The sequence below is a fragment of the Saimiri boliviensis genome, chromosome 9 (genome assembly GCF_048565385.1).
Source record: "Saimiri boliviensis isolate mSaiBol1 chromosome 9, mSaiBol1.pri, whole genome shotgun sequence".
Taxonomy (NCBI): domain Eukaryota; kingdom Metazoa; phylum Chordata; class Mammalia; order Primates; family Cebidae; genus Saimiri; species Saimiri boliviensis.
In genome coordinates, this window is record NC_133457.1 from 87,334,754 (window position 1) to 87,360,153 (window position 25,400).

A 25,400-nucleotide genomic window follows, 5' to 3' on the forward strand; every position below is an offset into this window, starting at 1 on the left:
ACTGATTATTGAGTACACCGACAAAAACAACCCGTAAAAGGAAATGCGTCAGATAAGAGCCTATAAATACTGCACCTATCCTCAGTACCTCAGTTGTTTCATCCTTCGAACAGTGAATGCAGTATTAAGGCCTCTGCAATGTTTAATAGAGGGCTGGTACCAGCTTCATCCCAAAAAAGCACAGGAGGCCTTGTCTCAAAAAGTGACAAATTGACGATGTGGTGCATTTTCTCCTTTACACTAAACTACCTTCCCTCTTCACCTCCGCAAACCTAAGATGATCAATGAACCAAAGTGCATGAAGAAGCCGAGGGACATAAAACAAAACAAAGCAAGAAACCAAAAAACAAAAGGCAGAAGAGGGGGAAGGGGTTAAAGAAACAAAACAAGGCAATTTAACTTCTGAGCAGCTGTGGCAGAAGAATGTGGATAATATCTGGGTAAAGATTATGAACATTGTATTCATATGATGAAAAACTAGTAGAGTGGAAAAACATGAAATGTTTTAAAGTAAAATAAATATTGTATTGTACCCGAAGGATTATTTTAGAGGCATCTGTCTGATATGTGGGGTAGTACTTTCTCTTTCTTGCATCAGTGCATTTACACTTTAGTTAACATAGTTTCTAAAGTGCAACCTTTATAAATTTGAAGCCACTGAACCTTCACCAAAAAGCGAAAAGAAGATGTAATTTGTCTCTGCAAAGTGGCAAATTACGGTCTGCCTTTTTATCTTAAGAGAATACCTTGTATCTGGCACAATTCCTTCTTTCCTAGTCTTTTCTTTTTATGTGGTAGAATGACTAACTTAAATTATTTTGAAACAAAAGCATACTGCCCATCTTTCATTTAAACTCTTATTAACGTGTTAGAAAAAAAAAAAGGGAATTTTCCATTTTGGATTAACAGGAGTCCTGATGGGTTTCACTGAAGGGAAAATGTTTTTGTATGTATAAAGAAAAAAGCAGTTCATTTTAGTTGTAAGAAAAGTTGCAAACTTTTCTTGTTCTAAAATATTTTTCTATTGTGCTTAAGCAAATTTTATCAACCAGTTTTGGTTGTTAAGTGAATCACATTCTAAAATTAGCTCTGAGCTTGTTATAAAAAGAAAAAGTACAAATTTAACCTGCAATCCTATTAGCCTAATACTCAAGATATTTTCACCCAGGAACTCAAGTGTTTTGCTTGTTGTCAAAATATTTCATTTAAGCCAACATATTTTTCTTACATGCAATCCATTAAAAGACAAAAATAAAGCTTTCCAATCCATGCAAAGGTATGAGATAAAGATAGCAATGGAGAATCCAACTACAGTGTAGTAAACTCAATCCATTCTCTATTTAATTAGATCAATAGAAAAAAAAGCATCTTAAATATCATCTTGCAAAAACACAGACACATTTACTTAAATGAATATATTGTACAATTCACACATACACACTGAACCAGAACTACATATAACAGCCAGAAACCAACAAAAAGCGGTATGCAAAGCCAACGTGAAGGAAGCACATGAACACACAGGGAGGCAGCTGATTTTTGCACCTGGTAGAGCCATAATGGAAAGATCAGCAGGTCAGAAGCAACGCGAATAAGGGCATATGATGCAGGCATGCAATGAGGACACCAGAGGAGACAAGCCACTGCACACAGACTTTATGGAGTTAATGTATGAAAAAGCTTACTTCATTTAGAAAGCTCACTAATTGGTCTACCGTTAAATAATCAGTTTTGTCTCCATTGCTGAAAAGAAATTTATTAGAAAAAGTAAGTTTTTGTATATGATGCTACAGTAGGTACGATTTACATGTTGACATTTGTTGATGATAATTCTACACTTATTTTCTAACCCTGAAGTAGTGGTGAATTCTTAAAATGGCCAGAGACTGTTTGTAAAAGGAGAAAAATAAAAAAACCAACAACAACAACGAAAGAAAGAAAAACTATCACTAGGTCATAGAAAATGTCTGTGATTCTTTTTCTATTTTCCTTTTAACCATTTTCAAAAGATGCTATTTCAAAAACAACATGTAAGTCATCCATTTGAAATAACCGGAATGAATGAACTTCTCAAAAACATATTAACATTCCAAATTGAATCTAGTTAGTTCACAAAATGGGTTAATACCTAAAGGAGCAGGTTAAAATTGTAGGTAGTTAGTAAAGCCAATGCAAAAACAGTTCCAGGTGCTGCAATAAACGTATGTAAAAGTTTCTCAAAAACTAAGAGTGAACTTTTACACTGATAAACTATGGGGTGAAAAATGTAACCCTGACTAGATATTCCTAGATAATGCCAACATACTATATTAAAATAGGACAAAAATGTTTTTAAAATTGAAAAGGACACTGATAATATTTATATGACATTTTCTTATAAGTGGAACTTACATTTTTTTGAAAAGATCTTCTATATCTGTCCGAGGACAAATCTTCTGTGTCAGTTCATAGAACTTTTCATAAGTAAATGCCGTGGGCTCAATTTCATCATTCTGTAAAGAATAAGAACATGTCATGAATCACAGAACTGTTTTTTCCCTTGGAGGGTAAAACTCCACAGGGTCATGAAGCGCAGTGAAGACCACTTGGACTCAGGGTCCTCATCTCTGATTCCTGCTGACAGAAGCCAGGAGGCCAACTTCCAGGCACTGCCAAGCCATCTCACTAAAAAATAGTGCGCGTACATCAGTGTTTTTCGTCATCATGCTGCCAGATTTTATGTGTGCAAACACCTGGCTACAGCTGGGCTTGCTCTGGGAAACACCCCAAAGAACGAATATAAACATTTCCTCCAACTCACCTTGAGGGAGAAAAGTGCCTGCCTGAGGGATGCTGAATAAATCAAGCCCAAAGTTTAATTATGATTATGTTGTGAATTTTCACCTAACCACGTGAAGAGGCTTAGGGCAACCATGCAAGATTTTACTTTTCATACTGAAATCTATATTTCAAATAGGACTTATTAAATCAGTAACAGGCTTCAATCTTTCTTGAAGTCAATACATTAATTTCACTTATTTTATATTTGAAGGGCTATGAATACAAATGGCGTGGAAAGAGATGCTTCACAAAATATTGCACAGCCATCTTGTAGAACCGAATATACTAGTTAATTATTCATGCTAACGTTATGCCTGGTTGAGGCGGTGTTGGTGAGTTTCTCTAAAATAAAAGCTGTGTAACAGAGTGGCCTGGGCTCTATTTCCTTTTCTAAGAAAGGTGACAAAAATCATTTGAAGCAAACTATCTAGATTTTTAGAAATTTAGGTTAAAATGCCCAGGAAACACAAGGAAGGGAGGGGGGGAGGAAAAGAAGGAGGGAGAGGGGAAGGAAGAGGGAGGAAGAAGAAAGAAATGAAAATGAGCTGTACTATATGTCACTGAATCTAATGCCAAATCTAATTGAGATCAGTTTAATATAAATAATCTAGCTCATTACATGTGAGAATATAAACAAACAAAATGGTTTTAGAAACATATTATTAAGTTAATGAATACCTTTCCACTGGGAAGACCTAACTCCTTGAGTGCTTGAAAGATGACTTTTTCTGTTTTTCCCGATGCAAAGGTTCTAGTAATACTAGGGTAGAAAAGAAAGAAAGACACATTCGAGTTATTGTTCATCACGTTTCCTCTGATGCAAAGATCCAGGTCCTACTATGGAGAGTGAGATTGGGGAAAATGGAAAAGGAGAATAAAATTACTTCCCATTTCCAGCTGTTTTCCATTTCCCAAACTAGCTCCTCCAGTGTCCCTCTGGTTCCCGGAGCTGGTTATGCTAGTGATGCAACTTGAATCTAAGACCAGGGGTCTCCTTGTGCTTGTGAAAACATGGGGAACTGAAGGGACAAGGATTTTATTTTTATTTTTAAAAAAATTATTATTATCATTATATTATTTTTTGACACAGAGTCTCACTCTGTTGCCCCGGCTGGAGTACAGTGGTGCTACCTCAGCTCACTGCAACCTCTGCCTCTCAGGTTCAAGCAATTCTCCCGTCTCAGCCTCCTGAGTAGCCAGGAATACAGTTGCGCACTGCCACACCTGGATAATTCTGTATTTTTAGTAGAGATGGTGTTTCTTCATATCAGTCAGGCTGGTCTTGAATTCCTGATCTCAAGTGATCTACTCGCCTTGGCCTCCCGAAATGCTGGGGTTACAGGTGTGAGCCACTGTGCCTGGCCTGGGGCACACATTTTTGGAAAAAAACACTGATAAATTCTGATGCTACCAAATTGTGTTCTTATGAAAAAGGAGTGTGGCAAATAAGACAATAGCTCTAGAACAAAACCTCATGTAGACAATATTTCAGCCTGCTGAAAAGAAGGCAGCCCTTTACAACTCAACCCATGTCTGCAGTTGTCCTTATCCTGGTTCACACACTTAACCACAGTTGACACAGCGTGACCAGACATATTTTGTTCTTGTTTTCAAGCTAAGCACCCTTGAGCTCCTCTGAAATGTCAGCTGCCTCAAGGATTAGGGACTTTATTATGAAAATGATGGGTTGGGTGAGGGGAAAGGGGAACAAATATTGGCAGTATCTCAAGACACAGTATTTTTGAACAGTCTTTTAAATAAAACAGTGAACATCAAAACTAGTAGAATAGATAACACCTTAATGAACATCCTGGTGATGATAAAAGTAGGAGAGAGAGACTCTCCATTGTAAATGCGTTGGTGCCACTCAGAATTAAAGCTATTGAGGAGAGGACTTGGTACCCTAGAACTCCAAACTTGGCTCTGAGCCGTACCTTAGCCACCAAGGAGCCTTCACTCACTCCCTGACTGGAAGCCCAGGTAATGTGTTACCATAATAATTTTAACTCAACATTTAGAAGTCCAGCTTGACTTGAGGAGAGAGTTTTACTTCTACCCTTGAAGGGGGCTTTGGAATGCCCCCACTGTGAGCATGGGAAAATGTTTAACAGCATCTCATGGCCAGCATTTTTATATTTTCCGCCATCCATGCTGAGTAGAAGGCAGGCTCTGAATGTGAGTGCTGACAGCCAGTTCATCTTGGTGAGTGGGAGAAAGCACCGCTTCAGTGGCAGAGTACGACTTCCAAAAATAGACTGGGGAGAAGTAGCTTTAGGTAAATGAATTATGTGTTCATTCAGGGCTTTATTGTTTCAGGCCAGGTCCAAGAATACTTCAAGAAGTACATTTTTAGGAGTTCTTGAGACAGTTGTATTCAAGTATAAGGAGGCCTGTGAATTCTTGAACAAGTCTACAGACATGACAGAGAATATGTGTGTGACATCAATAAATGGTTAAGGTTCCTAGTATAGAGGGTGCTATGTTTACATTTTTCATCTCTAGAGTTCATGTAATTTTTAAGATATGGAATTTGGGGTAAGACAGAAATTTTCTAGCCTTTTTAATTTAGGGGAAAGTAGCTGTTCAGGGTGCCTTTTATTTCATAAAAAGTATGTGTTAATCTAGCTAGTGAGACTCTGGCAGGATCTGGCCCCCACTATCAGGAGAAGAATCTCTGCAGAGCAATCTCAGGGGTATCCCAGCTAACTGACACCTCTGTTAGGTTTGGACATGCCTGGCATAACAAGATGAAAACTGATCAACATGGGCATGAACGGAGCAGCCATGGATCCTGAGCCCTTCCGGTGAAACAGAATCTGGGTACTGACAGGAAAGGAAGAGTGTATAAGAACTGAATCTTTTGGCTAGGGTTTGGCCAGATGCCAAAAAGTAGAAAGTAGAGGAATGTCTCAAGGGGAAGAGAGATGGAGCAGGGCAAGAGGGGAGATAGTATCGTGGCTGTGTTTCATGGGAACACAGAGTATTTACAAAGGGACTGTGATTTCCTCAAATCTCTATATGGCCCCCTGTCCATATAAGCTTAGTGCTTCACACCTAACGGGTACTCAGTGAATTTTTGTTGAATCAAAATAAGTCACCACCCATTCCCCCAAAAGAAATGCTACAAAAGCAAACACCTGTGAGTTGTGACCAGTCCTATTAGAGTCCTGGTTAAATTCTTGCTCCAGTGGACTTTGCAGGTGGCTAAAACAGCGACCATCCTAGAAACCAAGGGAATCCCACTCTTTGCTAGCCAGCACAGGATCTGTCATCCACACAGTGATTTTGACACCACATTCTGAAAGTCAGACAGAACTCTTGAAGTGAAGGAAGGGGCTACTGCCCCAGCAGAATCATACCCTCCTCGTGGGCTGTTGGGCCTTCAGGACGTGAATGGGCTGATTATGCAGGAGTGCTTCAATGACTGCACTGCAGTTCTCAGCCTTCTTTAACACAACTGTTTTGTTTGGGATCTCCTCCAGCTCCTGCCCACAGCTACTGTCTGGCTACTCATTTCCCAACTTTCTAGTCATTGATGTCCACTCCAGGTTACGAGGGAGGAGGGAAGGTGGCGAAAGAGAAGTGTTATTTCCAAAACTTTAGTCTGAGTGGGGGGATAAACTGAGTGTGAATTTGTGAGTTTGAGAGAAAGGAGGACTGCACGGGTTATGTACACAGCAAGACAAGAGAGGAGGGAGACAAAAGGTAAGATTTTTTCATGTGTCATTCCTGTAATTTTCTGGATATTAAATTTTGGTTTAATGCTAAAGCTATGTAATCATCATGAAGCCAGATCTCTTTTAATATTACCAACAATATAGTAATAGTTTCCATTTTAAAAACATCAGAATGATAGTGAAAAAATAACATTTTAAAAGTGTTTATTCTTCATATCCATTAAAACATTCACAATTTCCACCTAACTCTTGGCAGCTCATTCACCAATAGAGTTATCTGAATCTCTGGCATGCAATCAATTCTCCATTAACTATAACTGCCTTGAAATCACAGCTGTCTTGTGTCAAACACCTGTTAATACTGGCAAGCACCAAAGAGTCCATGTCAAAGAGAGCTAAAGAAGATGCCAAAATATCTAAGCTATTTCTATAAAAAGGTGGTAATAATTTTGTATGTGAACATGTTAGATAAAAATCACTGGAATCAGAAGTGACTTTAAAGCTTACATGACAATGGCTTGATTTGTAGGATACATACAAATGAAACCAGAACTGCTGGTTAAAAGTGCTTTGATCACAATCTATGTATCTCTACTTTGCCCATTTCCTGAACCTTATCTTGGAAGAAAAAGCAGGACAGTAAGGCATGTAAAAACACAACCAGCCTACATTTCTATTCTTCACACTGCTTTGTGCTGTGTGATTTTAAATAAAAATGCAATAGCTGTAGGGTACTGGGATACATTAAAATAATTGTTCTGCTATTGCTCAACTGAGCAAAGAATTTTAACTAAAATAAGGATAAGCATAAAGTGTCTGCCAACAACCATCGGTCAAGACTGCTAACAGGGCTTTTTTTGAACTTCTAAAGTAGACAAAAAAGTTGACTTGGCTACTAAGTTATTAAATAAAAGCAGAGAATCCTACAGATAGATCTGGACAGACCACAACAAATGCATGAGGTCTGTGACTCAGTAAGCCCTCAATAAAGGGTTAAATTAAAAAAAAAAAAAAAAACTATTGCCCAAGGTTTTCTTCATGACTTTTATTCTTTACATTTTCTTGATATTTCAGTGGTCTCATGGATACTTTAGGTTGTCACGATTGTTTAATACACGGAATTGAGAAAAATGACTTCTGGGACAATTCTGTTAAATGTGAAAAAAGTAATGTCAAGGGAGCATGGAGATAGTCTCACAGGGATGCAGAATGAAAGCTGAAGAGCAGAATGAAGCTGCTGGGCAGGGAAGGAGGCAAAGGAGAGTCAGAAATGGCCAGGAGCCACCAGCACATGCCACTCACTGCTCAACGCATCCACGCAGATGCTGTGCACTCAGTGACCTTGTCATCTCTGAAAGACAGATCAATTCTAAGACAGGATTCCACCCAGCAGTTCTGGGTTTTGTTTGTTATTATTTGTTGATTTGCTTCTTTGCTAAAGGGATGTCCAGAGAAGAAGTCAACATGAACCTGAATCTGGAGAATCCTGGAAGAGAGAGTTGGTATCTGGGGAACCCGTGTTTGATTCTGGTTGTGGGCTTAGGTTCATGAATCCAGATACACACATGTCTTCATGTGAACAGCAGATGCTCTGGGGCCCAGCCCAGCTTCTGGAATTTCCATGAATACTTAACACAAACACCAACCAAAAAAGTACTGGAGAGTTTGGTAAGAATTCCCATCACTACTGTGACAAAAGTTTTCAACTGTACCCAGAGACCATGTGTAAACCCTAACCCCTGGAAGGAAGTGAGAAGCAGAAAAGAGGGAGGCATGGGGAATCCTCAGAGGGTGAAATCTGTCCACCTAAGTATTAAAGAACACATGTGGAGGATGTATCCGGTTCATGTTTTCTTTACTCTTGATTCCACCCAGGCCTTTGTATTCTTTGTCATTGTTACCTGGGTCAGGGCAAAGGCAGAAAGGACAGCTCCACAGAGTGAGTGGTGTTAGTTACAGTGCACACAGAGAATAGAGAGTAGGCAGCACGAAGCCAGAGGAGGAGCCCCATTTGCCCTGAGCACCAGAGGAGCAGCAAAATCCAGAATGAAAATCCTCTGTTCAGAGGCATCACACTTCTCAAGACACGGTCCACCCCCTTCCACAGTAGGTGCACAATAGAGTCTTCTTTAACTTTAGCTAACAGTTGGTCATGGCAAATAAGCAAAATAAATGTAAATCCTAAAAACCAACTTATTGGCGGATTTTAAAAAATAGTGCTACATTTTCACATGTTCTTTACATTGCTCTTTTGCTAACAATTTTGACCAAAAATGCAGCTTTATTTCCATAAAAGAGTTTTACAAACTGAATATATCATTTGTCCAAGAAATTAAAACTCAGATTCCAGAAATCTTTAAAGCACTGTATACACAAATACTTGTGAAGGGTTCTCTCTTTGGATTGGGATCACAAGGGTTGACACAGGGCATGGACAGCAGATAGGAATGGCTACTTACCTTCTAACCGGAATTTTACCATTTGTGTTGGTCATAAATGCCAATTTCATCCAGCTGCAAAACAATAGCAATAACACTTCCTTAATGTTTCTTAGGGGTAACAGCTTCAATTCTGTTAAGAACTTTAAAAAAAGGTTCATTCAAATAAGAATATTTGTTCTGAAAATCAGACAATTATGTACTATGAGACAAATTTAGGGTGGTCAGATTTAGTACATAAATATACAGAACTCTCAGTTAAACTTGAATTTCAGAAAAAAATGGGTAATTTTTTTTGCTATAAATATGTTCCAGATATTGCATAGGATATACTTATACTAAAATATTATTTGTTACTTATCTAAAATTCATATTTAACTAAGTGTCCTCTATTTTATCTCGCAACCCTAGCTAAATGAGATCACTGGGTCCTTGCATTGAGCAAAACATATTGTTGGTACTTATTTGTGGCTGGTCTGCGCTTGATTATCGCTCTTTAATAACACATTAAGGTGGTGGAAAATACAACTGCACAGTGATACCAGCCAGCCTTGTCTTGAAGACTCATGAGGACTCATCACTCCCAGTTCCCAGTGCTGCCAAGTACTGATCACATGAGTGCCTCCTTAATTTCCAATGGTAAGGCTAGTTCATGAACTCAAATTGATGGTGTTTCCCCAGGCTTTCAGGAGATTCAGAACATGTATCTATACTTCGGAGCTAGGACTTTTCTTAGCTAATGACTCCCATTCTCACTGTTTCCAAACAATCATATGCTAACAATCTGCAAAACGTGATGATTTGGTAAAGCTTCTGTTTTAAGTCAAGTTTCATAGAAGCACCACTAACTACTTTAATAAGGGGATGTTTTAGGGATGAAAGGAGTGAGAAGAAGAACACTGGGCAGAAAAAAAGAGTTAAGCAAAGTTATGGTCTCAGATGGAGCTTTATTTAGCTTGATCCCATGTGATTTGTGCCAGACTTGGTGGCAAGAGGGATGGCCTTCTGTACCCTGTTGCAGCTCATCATTGGCTGTGGAATTCCCGCAGGAGTGGGGCCAAGTATAATCTTCGAGGCATGGATCCACTCCCCTGCAGCAGAGGGCAATGCTCCGAAGAAGCGGACAGGTCTGAGCCCTTGGTGAGGCTATCCTCATCGCAGATGATGGCTGGGTGAACACCAACTCCATAAAGGGATCTGGGCAGGACGTTGTTAGATTTGTGTCACTCAGGTATAAGCAAGCCTTCTAAAAGTTTTTGACCCTTTAGGACTATCAGTGCCTGAAGTCATAACATCAGAATATCCACTGGGTTTCTCTTTAAAAAAAAAAAAGCCACAGCAACTTCAGAGGAAAAGAAGTAGCTGTACAACAAATAGCAATAGACAAGACTAAATAATTTTCCTCCACTAAGAAGATGAAAGAAAATTGGAGGGATACCATAAAAATTAAGATAAGTAGTACTGAATGAAGAATACTTTCCAATTTCATCTGCATGGTAATTTCGAGTCACAGATGAGGACAGTAAGGCACGAGCCTAGGAATTTGCCATGGTGAAGGTGGAATAAAGCCCAGAGACCATACTTTGGCAGGTAACCACCTGTTAAAGTGACCAGAAGATATGACAGTACCTTTAGGACGAACCTCTTGGCCCATTGCCAAATGAGTACAATAATCACACTCTTGGTGCTAGGGCATAATTTTGAGAGATGCAGGCTTATCCCTGCAATTTCTCCACATGGTTCCCCTTGGCACCTCACAACTGCCTGCCAATGGCCCTGTGAAGGCAGATGGCCCTCACCTTCATGGATCACTGCTTTTCAAACTGGCTGACATTTGACTTTGGCTAGGATTCCTTTGTGGGTAATTTTCATATCACCTTGAAAGGTTAACTTGGGTAGAGTTTAAATCTACCACTGTAGTGCCCCTCTGGATTTCAGATACAGTAAGCTGGAGTAATTCCTTCTTTCATGGAAAAAATAAATGTGGAATCACCACTGGATCCTTGATCTAATCTTTAAATGACTGAATCCTATAGGAAAAAAAAAAATCAGAGGCTACCTTTGGATCCCTGATTGTGTGCTCAATAGGGAGCACTATACTTGGGGCTGAGGCTTGTTTTTCACCCTAGCAACAGGTGCATTGGCAAGTGCTTCTGTTGGCCACACTCCTCATTTCTCAGTTTTATGCAGCAGAGGATCGAATTACTCTAGCACTCGGCGATGGTCCCCAGCATGCAGCACCATCTATCAGAAAACTCCATCTGGGGACACAAAAGCCAGCGCCCACAACTCAGAGGATACAGAGTGAATGAGGTTCCAGTGTCCTTTGGCTATCAACTATTCTTTTCAGATAGGTTTTGGCCTGTGGGTTTACCACGCATGCCCTTCTAGGTGGCATGAAGAGCACAGGTGTGTGTTGGTCAACTCCAAGGTCAGGAGCATGGAGGGACAGGCAAGCAGGAATCTGCCTGAGGAGGAAGGATCCACCTAGCCTTCACCTCCTAGCCTGACCATTTGTTGGGTAACTGCCAAGAAAAAAGAGTAAACGCAAACAACACTCACTGTTTTTTGAGGCACGTCATTGGACTGACGTTGTTGGCCCTGAAGTTGTGTATGATTGATCTCAGGCCTTCTACCCATTGCTGAAAGAGAAAGAAAAAAAGATTCTTGGTGAGCAAATCTGCTGGAGTCAAATAGAGTGGTTTTTATTAGATAGATTGTATCCGTTTTGTGTAATAAAAACACACTCTTCTTTTGTCCCTTTCCTGTTGCACAGCCGTCTATATTTTGCATGTTCATATTTTATTCCTTAATAAACAGCTTTCATTCTTTCAATGAAGACAAATGTGCCATCTATCGTGCCATTAAACACTGGGCTGCCACAAAGGAATGCTGCCCACTGGTTGATTTGTGAAGCCTTCTGTTTGCAGCTTGTTTAAGTATAAGCCCTTTTTCAGTTGCTGGCAATCTTAGTTATTTCCAACCAGCATTATACAATACACAATGACATATTTTGCTATTTTCATTTTAGAGGATGAATGCATAGGGGTTCATCAATTTTATTGTGTGATCCTTTGTTACATATCTTACCTATGTTTTCCAGAAAAGCCTTAAAAAGTAAAACATTCTTTGATTGCCAGGGTGATCAGAGCAAACAGCGATGTGCTCACATAATTTCTGTATAAGGACTTGGACCTCACTTGTAGTTTATACCATCACTCCATGGATTTACAAGGACAAGTGAAGGGAGATTGTGCATGGCAGTAGAGGAATTTGGGTCTCTAAAAGGGCATTTACTAGAAAAGCTTAGCCCATGAATTAAGGCCAGCTCTAGCCCTGGGTCCAAAAAGTGATGCCAATGAATGCCATAAAAGAATCATACCCTTGGCAAAACGCTTCATAGCAAACTGATATTGTGGGTTAAACAGAACTGTGGCCCACACATAAGCCCATTCCTTAGCTTCTTAGGTCTACAGGCTGACTGCTTAGATTTATAGCTTAGTGCTGAGGAAAGAAAAATACTTTGGAACAGACACTAATATAGACATAAACTCTATCTGCACTGTCTAGTACAGTAGCCGTTAGTCACATATGGCTATTTAAATTTAATAAAGTTCAGTGTCTCATATTCACTAGCCGGATTTTACATGCTTAAACGCCAACATGGGGTGGATGGCTCAAAAAGTGCAGATAAAGAACACTTCCATCATCACAGATGGGACTATTGGGCAACACTGCCTAGTAGAACCATGTTTTTAAAAAGTCAAGGAGTTTAACCTCTGACTTTTATGGTGATGACTGCATTCTAACAGAGTATAGTTTTCTTTTGCTTTGTTTTTTGGCTGTTTTACCTTTCTTTTAATTTTAATTGTGGCAAAACGGATGTAACATAAAATTTATCTTTTTTTTTTTTTTTTTTTTTTTGAGATGGAGTCTCACTCTGTCGCCCAGGCTGGAGTGTAGTAGCACGATCTTGGCTCACAGCAACCTCTGCCTCCCGGGTTCAAGCAGTCCTCCTGTCTCAGCCTCCTGAGTAGCTGAGAATTACAGGCATGAACCACCATGCCAGGCTAATTTATGTATTTTTAGTAGAGACAGCGTTGGCCAGGATGATCTCGAACTCCTGACCTTTTGATCCACCCACCTTGGCCTCCCAAAGTGCTGGGATTACAGGCATGAGCCACTGTGCCTGGCATCCTCACTATTTTTAAATGAAAAGTTCAGTGGTGTTAAGTACATTCACTTTGTTGTGCAACCAATATAACCAGCCATCTCCAGAACTCTTTTCATCTTGCAAAACTGAAACTCCATATCCATTAAATAATAACTCCCCATTCTCCCCCTCCTCCTTGCCCTTGATAAATGTTAATACCAGTCTCCTTTTTGTCTCTTATGATTCTGACTGCTCTAGTTACCTCATATAAGTGGAAACACGCAGAATTTGTCATTTTGTGACTGGCTTTCTTCACTTAGCATAATGTCCTCAAGGTTCATCCATGCTCTACTCTGTGTCAGAATTTCTTGCCTTTTAAAGGCTGAATAAGACGCTGATCCATTCATCTCTGATGGACTCCTTGTCTATTGTGAATTGTGTGTCTATTGCGAACACTGGTATATAAATAACTCAAGTTAGTGCTTTCAGTTCTTATTTATGGATAAATAACCAGATATGGAACTTCTGGATCATGTAGTAATTCTATTTTTAATTTTTAAAGGAAATGCCATACTGTTTACTATCATGGTTATACCATTTTTGCCCACTAACAAAGTACTGCAAATGCAACAAGGGAACCCTTTTGCTTAAGGGTGCTAATTTGTCTACATCTTCAACAGCACTTGATATTCTCTGGGTTTTTCTTTCTTTCTTTCTTTTTTTTTTTTTAAATAGTAGCCATTCTAATGAGTGTGAATCTAATAGTTTTTACTGATCCTGGTAATACCTAACAGTTTTCTGAGGGAAGACTTAGGGCTTACAAGAGGTAAATTTTCTTTTGCGACTAGCAAAGACAGAGCTGTAAATAGCATCGAAAGCCTCAGTGAAGTCAGGATTCTGAAGAAGAGGAAGAAATGAAATAGCAGAATTAAAGAAATGCCTCAATTATTTTTCGTCGGCAGACCTCACTTCCTCTGTCAGGCTAAAAATGGACTATAACTCCCTGGAGACTATCAAATATCCTGTTATTGACCTAGCAAACCACAGGCCCACACAGAGTTTCCCAAGAATAGACAGAAAAAGCACAAATAATTGGGTTGGCATTAACTGGGAAGCATTTTCTCAACCTGCAGGCTTATTACATGTTCCAAAACACAAAACAAAGTCCACAGTTTCCTAGGACAAAAAAAAGTGGACGATTTCTGAGACTGTTCACTAGGCTTTTTCTGATCATTCTAATTTAGTTGTTTCTCAGAATAAATTACAGAGATGGTGCGCTTTGAAGAGGCTTAAACAACTTTCATCCATCTTTTGAACATATAACACTGTGAGGAATCTTGTTTATTGTGATGGAAAGGTCAGTGAGAGTGACCTTTAAGGCCATCATTCCAGTGACAGGGCCCATACTTTAGTTAGTAGGAAATGCCACCAGCATCCGGAGAAGCCCTAAAGGGCACTGGGAGGGAAGGTTGCTGCTTCTTTCTTCTTGCAATGATGAAAGTGAGGTCAATGGCCTTGTCTAAGGTCACAGAGCAGCTGGTGCAGGGCAGACAGGCAACAAGAGCTCTGGGTTATGTTCTTCATGTTGGGAATTTTAATTTTTACCCAATGGCTTGCCCACACTTCTTTCTTCATGACATGGTAAAGGCCCCTACTATTGTCGTTCAGGTAAAGTACATGTAACATAACAAGGGCAAAGGACTTGTTAAATGTTAGTGCTTCATCTTGTGGTTGTTTTTAACATATAATAGATGAAATGCCAGCAGGTGTCAGCAGAGCCCTGGAGTTTTGTTGGAAAGTTACACCAGGAGTGAACTAGATGCCTATCTACTTGTTTAACCGTTTCCAGATTAACAGAAGCAATACACCATGAATCGGATATTTTTTTTGAATTGCTGAAAATAAGTTTGTGTGGTAATCATCTACACAGTGACCAGGAGGCACATTTTCCAGTCCTTGGAACACAGTCATTGGCTGGATGGTGTCATGCTCTGGAGATGACTGCTGCCACACTGGGCACTTTCCTTTTGGCCCGGCCACCCCAAGCCAAAGCCTGAGCCTGGGTGCCACCCCAAGCCGAAGCCTGAGCCTGGGTGCTGGAGAACCAGACCACAGGAGGGAGTCGGCTCCAACGTTCAGATCAGCATGGTTTCTCTGCTTCCCTAGCAGCTTGTTAACTGTTACTGTTCTCCCATTTTTTAAAAAAACCTTTTCTAACCATTTCCAAGTTAACTTCAAGCGTATTTCAGCCCTTCTAAGAAGGGGAAAAAGAAAGACTCTTCAAGGGATTTGAGGGCTTATGCTGAATTGTTTGTGGGGCAAAGAAACAAAGAGAAGCTGCCTCTAATTCTCTCCTGGAACTTTTGACCTCTCCTCTGGGATTCCTTAAATTTATTTTTACCACCCAGGTCCTGTCCAGCATCCAGGCAAATGTCTAGACCTTGCCCTAACCCATCTATTACCTTTGCCCCCAGAACATTAGGACGGACATAGCCTAAAATAATAATCCCTTTCTCATGAAAATACAAATGTAGAGTGATACAGATACAACAAACCCAGACCAAAAATACTATAAACTTACACTGAGCATATATCTTACTTTTTTCTTTTAAAAATATTGGCTAGGGGTTTCCTCCCACGTTATGAAAACAGTATTTAAATGTGCTTCATAGGAAAATGTAAACCAAAGAAATATACAGCAAAAAGTAAACATCAACCTAAATCTCATGACTTGTATTAAAAGTTGGCCACCGATAACATTTCGCTATTGATATTTTTTTCTTTCTTTCTTTCTTTTTTTTTTTTTTTGAGATGGAGTCTCCTTCTTGCCGCCCAGGCTAGAGTACAGTGGTGTGATCTCAGCTCACTGCAATCTCTGCCTCTCGGGTTCAAGTGATTCTTCTGCCTCAGCTACCTGAGTAGCTGGGATTACAGGCACCTACCACCACGCTCGGCTAATTTTTGTATTTTTTAGTAGAGATGGGGTTTTGCCATATCAGGCAGGCTGGTCTCGAACTCCTGACTTCAGGTGATCCACTTGCCTCGGACTCCCAAAGTGTGCTGGCATTACAGCCATGAGCTACTGTGCCTGGCCTACCTGGCTATTTTTTTGTGTGTGTGCTTTTAGTAGAGATGGAGTTTTGCCATGTTGGCCAAGCTGGTCTCAAACTCCTGACCTCCGGTGATCCGCCTGCCTCAGCCTCCCAAAGTTCTGGGATTATAGGCGTGAGCCACCATACCAGGCCTGCTATTGGCATTTATAACATTTTTCTAGGCACAGGTTTGTCTGTTATCCTAAAAAAACTACTCCTGTTGCTCATCAGGCAGCACAACTTTAGGCACAGTTCTTGTTCCTTCACCTCAATCTTATCTCTAGGTTTTGAGCCTGAAGAATTATATTTAGTCTTAGTTAAAGAAGCATATTGTCAAAGGAAAAATGAACAGAGACCCTGTGGCAGTCTCCAAGTTTGTGACGTAATTTTCTCCAAAAGAACTCAATAGCAGCTTCTTTCATCTTTTGATATTTGGCTCACTGCTTTCACAGAAGAGGCTACTAGTGAAGGCATCTTAACTAAGTTGTTCAAAAGTTAACTAGAAGCTTGCTATTAAAACATAGTCCAGGGACAAGCAGCATCAGGATCACCCAGGAACTTGTTAAAATGCAAATTACCAGGCCCCAGGCTGAATCAGTCTTTTGGATGGGAAATAGGAATCTTTTAGTCAGCCTTCCATGTGTTTCTTTTGCACTCACATGTTTAAGCAGCACTGTTCTAAACTCTTACTACTCAAACGGCTCCCAGGCCAACAACATCAACACCATTTAGGAGCTTGTTAGGAATGCAGAGTCCCAGGTCTCATCCCAGAACCATGGAATCAGAATCTGCATTTTAGCATGATCCCCAAGTGACTGGTACACACATTAGAATTTGAAAAGCATAGGTCTAAGAGAAGCCCTCCCCAACAACTTGAAGGTCTCCTTCCACTGCCCATATAAGATGTGGGTTTGGTTTCTGTCTTTCTTTGACACACAACAAAATAGCAAATACGGGTAGCTTATAAACAACAGAACATTGTTTCTCACAGTTCTGGGGGCTGGGGAATCCAAGATCAAGGCAACAACAGATTTGGCAGTGGCTTTCTAGTTCACAGATGGTATCTTCTAGCTGTGTCCTCATGCAGTGGAAAGGGAAAGGGGGCTATCTGGTGCCTCTTAAAAATAAGGACACTAATCCCATTCCTGAGGCCTCCACGCTCATAATCTAATCACCTCCCAAAGTCCCCATGCCCTGATACCATCATCACCTTAGAGGGTAGGATTTCAGCTTATGAATTTTGGTGGGGCACAAACACTCAGGCCACAGCAGTTTCCTACAGGAGTCGCTGTTTCCGAGAGTAGCTACACGCGGGATATCCCATCTCACAGTGACGGCCCTGGGAAGAGCCCCACCATTCCAGACCCACTCTTGTCCCACTCAACCTGAGCTGAACAAATGTGTTCCCTAGAATGGAAACTCTGACCTGTACCTTTTTAGGGGATTGAAGTTCACATTTTGTGTATGTGGAAGCAAGAGGATGCAGGATGCTATGGGCAGCAGCTTTCATCTTCCCTATGTCTGAGCTTGAGAATAATCAACGACAGGGAACATCTGAAATATTTAAAACATGGGAACTTCTTGGTATCTGCAACTCACAAATCTAGATAAAAGGAGGTTTGTTTTTTTTCTTTTACTTTTTTTGTTTTGTTTTGTTTTGAGACAGGGTTTTGTTCTGCGGCCCAGGCTGGGGTGCAGTGGACAGAATCATGGCTCACTGCTGCCTCTACCTCTCTGGGCCCAGATGATCCTTTTACCTCAGCCTCCCAGAAGCTGAGACTACAAGTGTGTGCCATCACACCCAGCCAATTTTTGTATTTTTTGTAGAGATGGGGTCTTGCCATGTTGCCCAGGCTGGTCTCAAACTCCTGGGCTCAAGTTATCCACCTGCTTTGGCCTCCAAAAGTGCTGGGATTACAGGCGTGAGCCACTGCACCTGGCCTGTTTTTGTTTAAGTGAATGAGGATAAGAAAAAGTCAGCATTTTTCAAGTACCTGTAGCTTCTTTCAAGGTACCTAATTGCTCTAACAATTAGTTTTTAATCTGCTTAAATAATGTCAGAAATGTATATAATTTGAAATATAGCTTTTGACTCCTTTGTACTGACAGTTCTGTTAAGACCTAAAGGGCATTCAAGGGAAATAAGACCCATTTCCATGTACTTGGAGCAAAGTATGAAGCTTTTCAAGTAAAGATTTCCACAGGATCTAATCTTGTCTAAGATAGGACTCCTTATAAGGTGCTTAGACGTAAAACTACAACATTTCACAAATCTCCAGATGAATGCTATTGGGTACAGCAACTACACCTTCATCTTAAGCTAGAAATTGAGTTTCATGAAGGCATTTGAGCTTTAGCTTGCCACGAAATACAGCCAGTGCTTCAGATTCTAAAACAGAGACTGTAAATAAATCACCACCACCATGTTTTCTCTTATGAGTCTATAAAAGCACGGCAAATGAAATCATTTCATTTGGATTAGGAGAAAGTTTAGTTGGCATTAAATTGTCAGTATTTAAATTTGAGGGCAGGCTAAAGGGAAGAGTCCTGCTGGTCCACTGTTAAAAGAACTATGCAGACAGCACTTAGAGACCAGACTGGAAGTTCCCAGCCGCTGTGGTACGTCAGATTCACCTAGGGGACTTATAAGACATTTCAGAAGCCTGGGTCTCACCGTAGAGAGTCTAACTAATAATTTGAATGTACTTGGACTATAGATCTGCTTTTTAAACATTGTAGATAATTCTAACATGAACGTATAGTTGAAGACCATTGTACTAGATAATGTGAACTAAATTTGGTTTGGACAGGTGTTTCTCAAACTTAAATGTGTATTTGGATCACCTGGGGGGGTTTGGGAACCACAGGGTTGGACTCAGTAAGCTTGGCGTCTGCACTGAGATTCTGCATTTCTAACAAGCTTCCAAGAGATACCAGGTAGACATTTGGGCTTGCCAGATTCCTGTGCCCTGGGCTCACAAGGATACCAGGGCTTATACATTTCTAGACAAAGTGCGTATCTTGAATACCACGAAGAGCTCCACCAAAGGAAAGGAAGTTCCAGTCTGCATTATGCCAGAGATTCTCAAGTGTGGTTCCCTTCATCAGCAGCTTGAGCATCGGGTAGAAGCTTTCCAAAAGTGCCCATTCTCAGGCCCTGTCCCAAATCTACAGAATCAGGCAACTTGGGAGTGGGGCCTACTAACCTGCATTTCAACAAGCTTAGGTGTCTATAATGCAGCAACCACTCCAGTAGGTGAGTATCAGAGCACCTGGTACTAATGAGAGAGAAAATTAACTGAAGAGAATGTGTAGGTGGCCACTGGAGAGTAGGGTTGTCTGGTTTTATTTTGAATTCATTTTACTGAGGTATAATTTATATATAATGATTGACCTTTAGGCTTTGATTCAAATTTTTCAAATGCCAACTAACCACCCTTAGGGTAAGTACTTAAAATTTTAAATTCTCATTTCCCGTTCTGGATGAAAATTCACACACACCCCACTGCATGTGTTGAAGTATTTTAAACAAAGTTACAGGCAACATAAAAGCAATGCAGACAGCCATAGGGAGGTTGAGTAAGAGGATATTTCACAGCCACAGGAAATTCAGGAGCTGGTGATTTTCATGATCTCATCAGGCAGCAGGGAGCTGGCCCAGAGGAAGACTGTTGGAAGTTACAGCTCCTCCTGCCTGAGATAGTTCTGGTCTGGAAGACCTGGGCTTCTTGGGAGAACTCTTACTAGATGATTCTGTACAGAAACCAGACAGAGGTTTACTTCCTAGAATTGGGGTCCATGATCAGAACATGACTTGGGCCACCAAATGTCCAGTCCAGACCCAAGGACCAAGGCCATAGCTGACAGAGCAGCAGGAATAGCCAGAGGCTAAGGGCCAGTGTTCCCGAAGCCTGGGTCCTGTTCCCCCGGGATTTGGCCCAGGTCTGAGGCCTGGGAATTATAAAACCCCAGTGGCAGAGGTGGAGAGTGGAGAAACTGATGGTACAGGCAGGACTTGACAACTGAAATCAACATTTTATCTTTCAAAGGTATTCATCTAGGACACTAAATCCAGCCTAAAACTAAAAAGGAACAAAACTACTAATGTTTGTTTGTATAACACAGACCAACTTCTAAATCATGTTAAGTAAAAAGTAAATAATTTATCTCTTTTGATGTCAGCTGATTTCTCCTGGCTCCACCAAGGACAGACAAGTGCAAGTACTAAGTGTTAGTCTCACAAGATATCACTGTCAGTGTTGGAAACGCCCACATGCCCATGGGGCAAGGGGGAATTCACTATCAACTGTTGGGCAAGAAAGATCAGCCTAAGATAAGACAGGGAAGACTTTCCTGCATAATAAAGGAGCCAAGCTGCCATCCTACACAAGTCCAGTTGATAAACCCTGGATAGAAACTACATCCATGAGCCTGTGATAATGACTGACAGCAACATACTTCTTAAACTGGTGGCTAAAATGCAAGAGGAGTTTTGTCCTTCTTAAAGTAAAAAGACAACCCAACATTAATTTCAAAAGCCCTTGGGAGGTCAATAATAATCCTCATAAAGTTTTCAAATTCCAAAAGAGAAGAACTGAAAGTGGTGGGGGAAGCAACTGAGGCCTCTTTTTCTTGACACAGTCTGAAGCTACAGAGTACAGATGAGGAAAAGTGAAAAAAGAAATGTATTAAGTACTATATGATTCTTAAATCACCCTCAGAGCATGGTGAATGAGTATTTAGGCAAGAAACAAGCTGCAATCTATGAGTATGGGTGGCTGTGTTTTAAAGATAGAACTGAATGGGTAAGGATAATATTTATACATTCCTAGACAAAATTAATTAGTCACTCCCAGAGTCAAACAGTCTATCAGCCTGGCTGGTTATCTTGACAACACTGAGCCATTAGGTTAAAAAGGGCCTCTAAATAGTCACAAGACAAAAGAGGACACCTGTGCTGTTCTTGGTCCTCACTCAGAAGCTGCAGGCCAAACTTCCATACCTAATGGCTTTCTTGTTAGCGTTCCTAAGAGACAATTTTTGCATTGGCTAAGCCTGTTTCTATATATTAATAGATACCCTGTAGCAATGTGCTACTGGATCTATAGAATCTTGTCACAAAGAACTGCATTTATTTCTAAATATCTACTACAATAAATATGCTGTATGTGCAAAAGATCAGGAGGCATTACTTACATTAATGCCTATGTTCACTTGTGCTTCTGATTTTAGATAAACAACATATGATGTTCTTTAGTGCCTCAAAAATCGCAGAGAAACTACATTCCTGTACCCCCAGAAATCTTTCAAAAAGAAAATGAGATATTTGGTTTATTTTATGTAACATGACTTGGATTCCACAAAGAAAGCTCTAAAAGAATAGAGGGATTTTTAAATCTTGAGAAATACAGAAGCATCATCTCATGCCAGTCAGCAACCTCCAGTTTTCGACAGCATACTTTCGGTCTCAACTCTGTCAAATTCATAAAATTCTGTTGGTTTGGGATGAGTAAACAGCTGGTGAATTGAAAGGTGTTCATAAAGTTGTTTATTTGATGGCCTGTATTTATAACCCCCAACATTACATTCTTCCTGACATGTACCTGTTGACGATGTCGGCTAATTAAGTCATGCCAAAGCAAACAGTATTTCAACTTGATGACAGTCCTACCTGCTGAGTCTGAGATCAATATGATCAATCAAGAAGCCTCTGTCTAACTCTCATCTAGGCAGCATCAACCAATTTAGTTCAGGCAAATCAAATCCTATAAATTAAATAGGACTTTCAATATAAGAACTATGAAAAAATCTAAATCACTGGGCTTGAGTTGCATTATCTGATTCTTTATCCTTTAAGGTAAAGTCTCCCCACACACAGCAGAAAAAGGCGGGGAGTGAAGGCAAGGGCAAGTGGAAAAATAGGGAAAATAAATAGAATATTTATGGTAAATAGGAATAAATAAATGCCTAGATTACATCATTGTTTTGATACTTCTGGAAAAATACTGAGCTGAATAATACCTGTATGGCAAAATTTACTGACTTTTCTTCAGTGCCACACTGGTTCTGAAAGATTTTAATGGTCTCCCATCAAAACAAACAGTTTAGAAACAGCTGAATAGCTTTCCTCCTTGCTGAGATCCACATAAGAATAATACTTCTTCTCAAAGTGCTATCATAAAGAAACCTTTCTAAAGGCTTTCTGATGCTTAGCTGACCAAGGAACCCCTCTTTATATGTGGACTTTTTTGAGGAACCATTTCTTCAGGTCATTAATTCCCGAAGTTCTATTGTATGACTATTATCTCCCACAGATAATGATGTTAAAACATTTGCCTTGCCTAAAAAGTACATTAACATCACACAATGTTACAACTTTTCCCACCCCAGTTTTTACATAGATGAGAAAAATAAGCTAACTGGTTGGGCACAGTGGCTCACGCCTGTAATCCCAGCACATTGGGAGGCTGAGGTGGGCAGATCACTTGAGGCCAAAAGCTCGAGACCTGCCTGGTCAACATGGTGAAACTAGTCTCTACTAAAAATTAAAAATTAGCCAGGTGTGGCGGCGTGCACCTGTAATCCCAGCTACTTAGGAGGCCGAGGCATGAGAGCTTGAACCGGGAGGCAGAGGTTACAGCAAGCTAAGAACATACCACTGTACTTTAGCCTGGGGGACAGAGTGAGGCTCTCTCAGAAAAAAAAGAAAAAGCAGCCAAATGTGAGTTGCAGCACAGGGTGGTGGTAGAATTCAGGATCTAGAGCAGAGCCACTGCCTGAGTTCAAAACACCACTTACTGACCATGTGGCCTTGGACAAGTCAAGTCACTCAGCCTCTTTGGGCCTATCTCTTTATTTGTAAAATAAGGATAATCATAATACCTATCCCACAAAGTTGCTGTGAGAGTTAAATGAGATAATACGTATCAAGCACTCTGAGCAGTGTCTGACCCACAATATATTTTCCCACTGCTGCTGCTATTATTATTAATATTATTATTAGGGGTCAGCAAGTATTTTCCATTAAAAACCAGATAACAAATATTTTAGGCTTTGGGGCCACATATGGTTCTCTGTTGTTTAGTTTTCCTTTTTTTTTGGTTGTTGTTTTTAAACAACCCTTCAAAAATGTAAAAGCCATTCTTAGTTCATAGGACCAGGCTAAGGGCTGTGTTCAGACCATGGCCTGCACCTGCTATCCCCTGATTATGATATTAAATTACTTGGTCCAGATCATAGAGCTTGAAGGCAACAAAGTCTCATCTAATATCAGGGATTCTACCCACCTCTTCACACAATCAATTTTGAATTATGCCACACAGATGAGAAAACATACAAATACACGTAGGCCCATGTTAGCATACATTATGTTCCCAATGGCAATTTTTGCTAGCCCTGGAAACTGGAGCTGCGTGGAAAATAAAAAAGCAATTTAAAGTCAGTGACATTTTTCTCTCCCAGGGGCCAAAAGGTGAAATATAAACTTCACATTATGCTTCTGGTGCAATTAGAGTAATTCATTTTGCATTCCCTTGGTGGAGTCATTTGATAACACTTGCAACTAGGACAAAATGAGCTCCCTGGGCTGGGCCTAGAGTCTCTTCTGATGAAACCTGTCAAGTTCATGAAATGCAGTGGTGAGAAAAGCTCCAGCACTGAAAACCCTGTGCCCCACGAAGAGCAGAGCATTCCAAACAGAAGTGTCAAGGAGGCTGGAAGATTTCTAAAACAGCAAGAACTTAGCGCCCATGAAAATCTACCTCACGGATCATGGGGATTTGCAGTTACCTAAGAAAAAGTTTTAATTTAACCAGGAAAATGCATATAATAAAAATGTTAAATAATAAAATGCAGTATATTAAACAGCATGAGTCCAACTGCTTATAAAAAGGAAATTGTGTGTGGATTAAAAAGACTCATTAGAGTGGTTGCAGGTGCTGTGGGGAGAGGGGACCGCTTTTTGGGGATGGAGTTTCCTTTGGGGGTGATAAAAATGTTTTCAAAGTATGTAAAAGTGGTGCATGTTCAACACTGTGAATGTACTAAACGGCACAGAACTGTTCACTTTAAATTGGTTAATTTTATGTTATGCATATTTCACTTGAATTAAGAAAAGACACAGAAGGGAGAACGCACTCTAGGAGATTTTTAGTTTCTTTTCTTCTTTTCTTTTTTTTTTTTTTCTTTTTTTTACTATCCTGTACTTCCTAGGTAGAATGCAGTGCAACTACATCCTCCACCACGAGCAACATTCCTTTAGCATTCAGGAAACACCAGTCAACAGTATAAAAACACACTGTCCATGCAAATGTTGACCTTGTCAACTACAACATGGTCAGTGTAGTTTGCAGACAACCTGGGAGCTAAGCAAAGCCTTGAGGCTTCTTTTTCATCCTTCAAGGCAACCACTTCACTGATGCAGGTGACAAAGTTCTCTGAAAACAGCAGCAACCCTCCTCTAGCTTCAGCTGCATATTCCTGAAGAAGCATTTTGATAGGGAGCTTTTAAGTCAGTCCAGCACTAAGAAAAATGACAGCTAAAAATCCACATTTAATTCCTTATGAAAGTAGGAGGTTTCAAAGAAAAAAACAAAAACAAATACAGACCTTTTCAAGATGTCAGAGGCCTAGAGATGTATACCACAGAGACAGAGAAGACAGGGCTGGCCTTGTGGACAAGCCCCTGAGGTTCCTAAGTAGTGTATGATCTCCATCCTATTGCATCACCCATAGCAGGTCATGCAACTAACAGATTTCTCAGAGAACAAATTTTAAACAAATTCATTGTTCCTTTTTCCCCCTAACCCTAAGTAACCAGTCCCTCAATTTCTAATTAGCTGTATCATCATACTCACAGTTAATTAGACTTAGAATCTGGTCTCTATTTTAGCTTCTCTACCCAGGAACAAAATACCTCTGGACTCCACATTAAATGTTTTTCAGGTTTTCCCTTCTTGTATAGCTGACTGAAGCCAAGAACAACTGGTTTTCTTGCATTCTATCTGAGGATCCCTCAACCTTTAAAGTGCTCAGGAAGTACCTGGAATGACTTCTCTTCCCTCACCTCTCCAACCACAGAGCCTCCTATCCTAGTAGCTGACTCCTGGTGTCATGGGGATATGGTCTAGGTTAAGCTTATCTAGGGAGTTCCATGTGTATACAAGTGTCCTGTCAAAGCAACTAACCTGAATCATCCTTGGCTCCTGGGACACTTTATTTT

General features: G+C 40.3%; 1 protein-coding gene across 22 annotated transcripts in view; it reads right to left on the reverse strand.

Moving 5' to 3' along the window:
• The window catches only part of PLCB4 (phospholipase C beta 4), a 396,811-nt gene that overhangs the window by 96,499 nt on the left and 274,912 nt on the right, over positions 1–25,400 (reverse strand). For all 22 annotated transcript variants that reach the window (XM_039479588.2, XM_074406257.1, XM_074406256.1 and 19 more), the window contains 5 exons: positions 11,498–11,577; positions 8,957–9,010; positions 3,499–3,580; positions 2,392–2,492; positions 1,686–1,743 (listed from right to left, as the gene is read on the reverse strand). In XM_039479588.2, the coding sequence (XP_039335522.1) occupies positions 1,686–1,743; positions 2,392–2,492; positions 3,499–3,580; positions 8,957–9,010; positions 11,498–11,577 (375 nt within the window). The remainder of the gene's footprint in view (positions 1–1,685; positions 1,744–2,391; positions 2,493–3,498; positions 3,581–8,956; positions 9,011–11,497; positions 11,578–25,400) is intronic.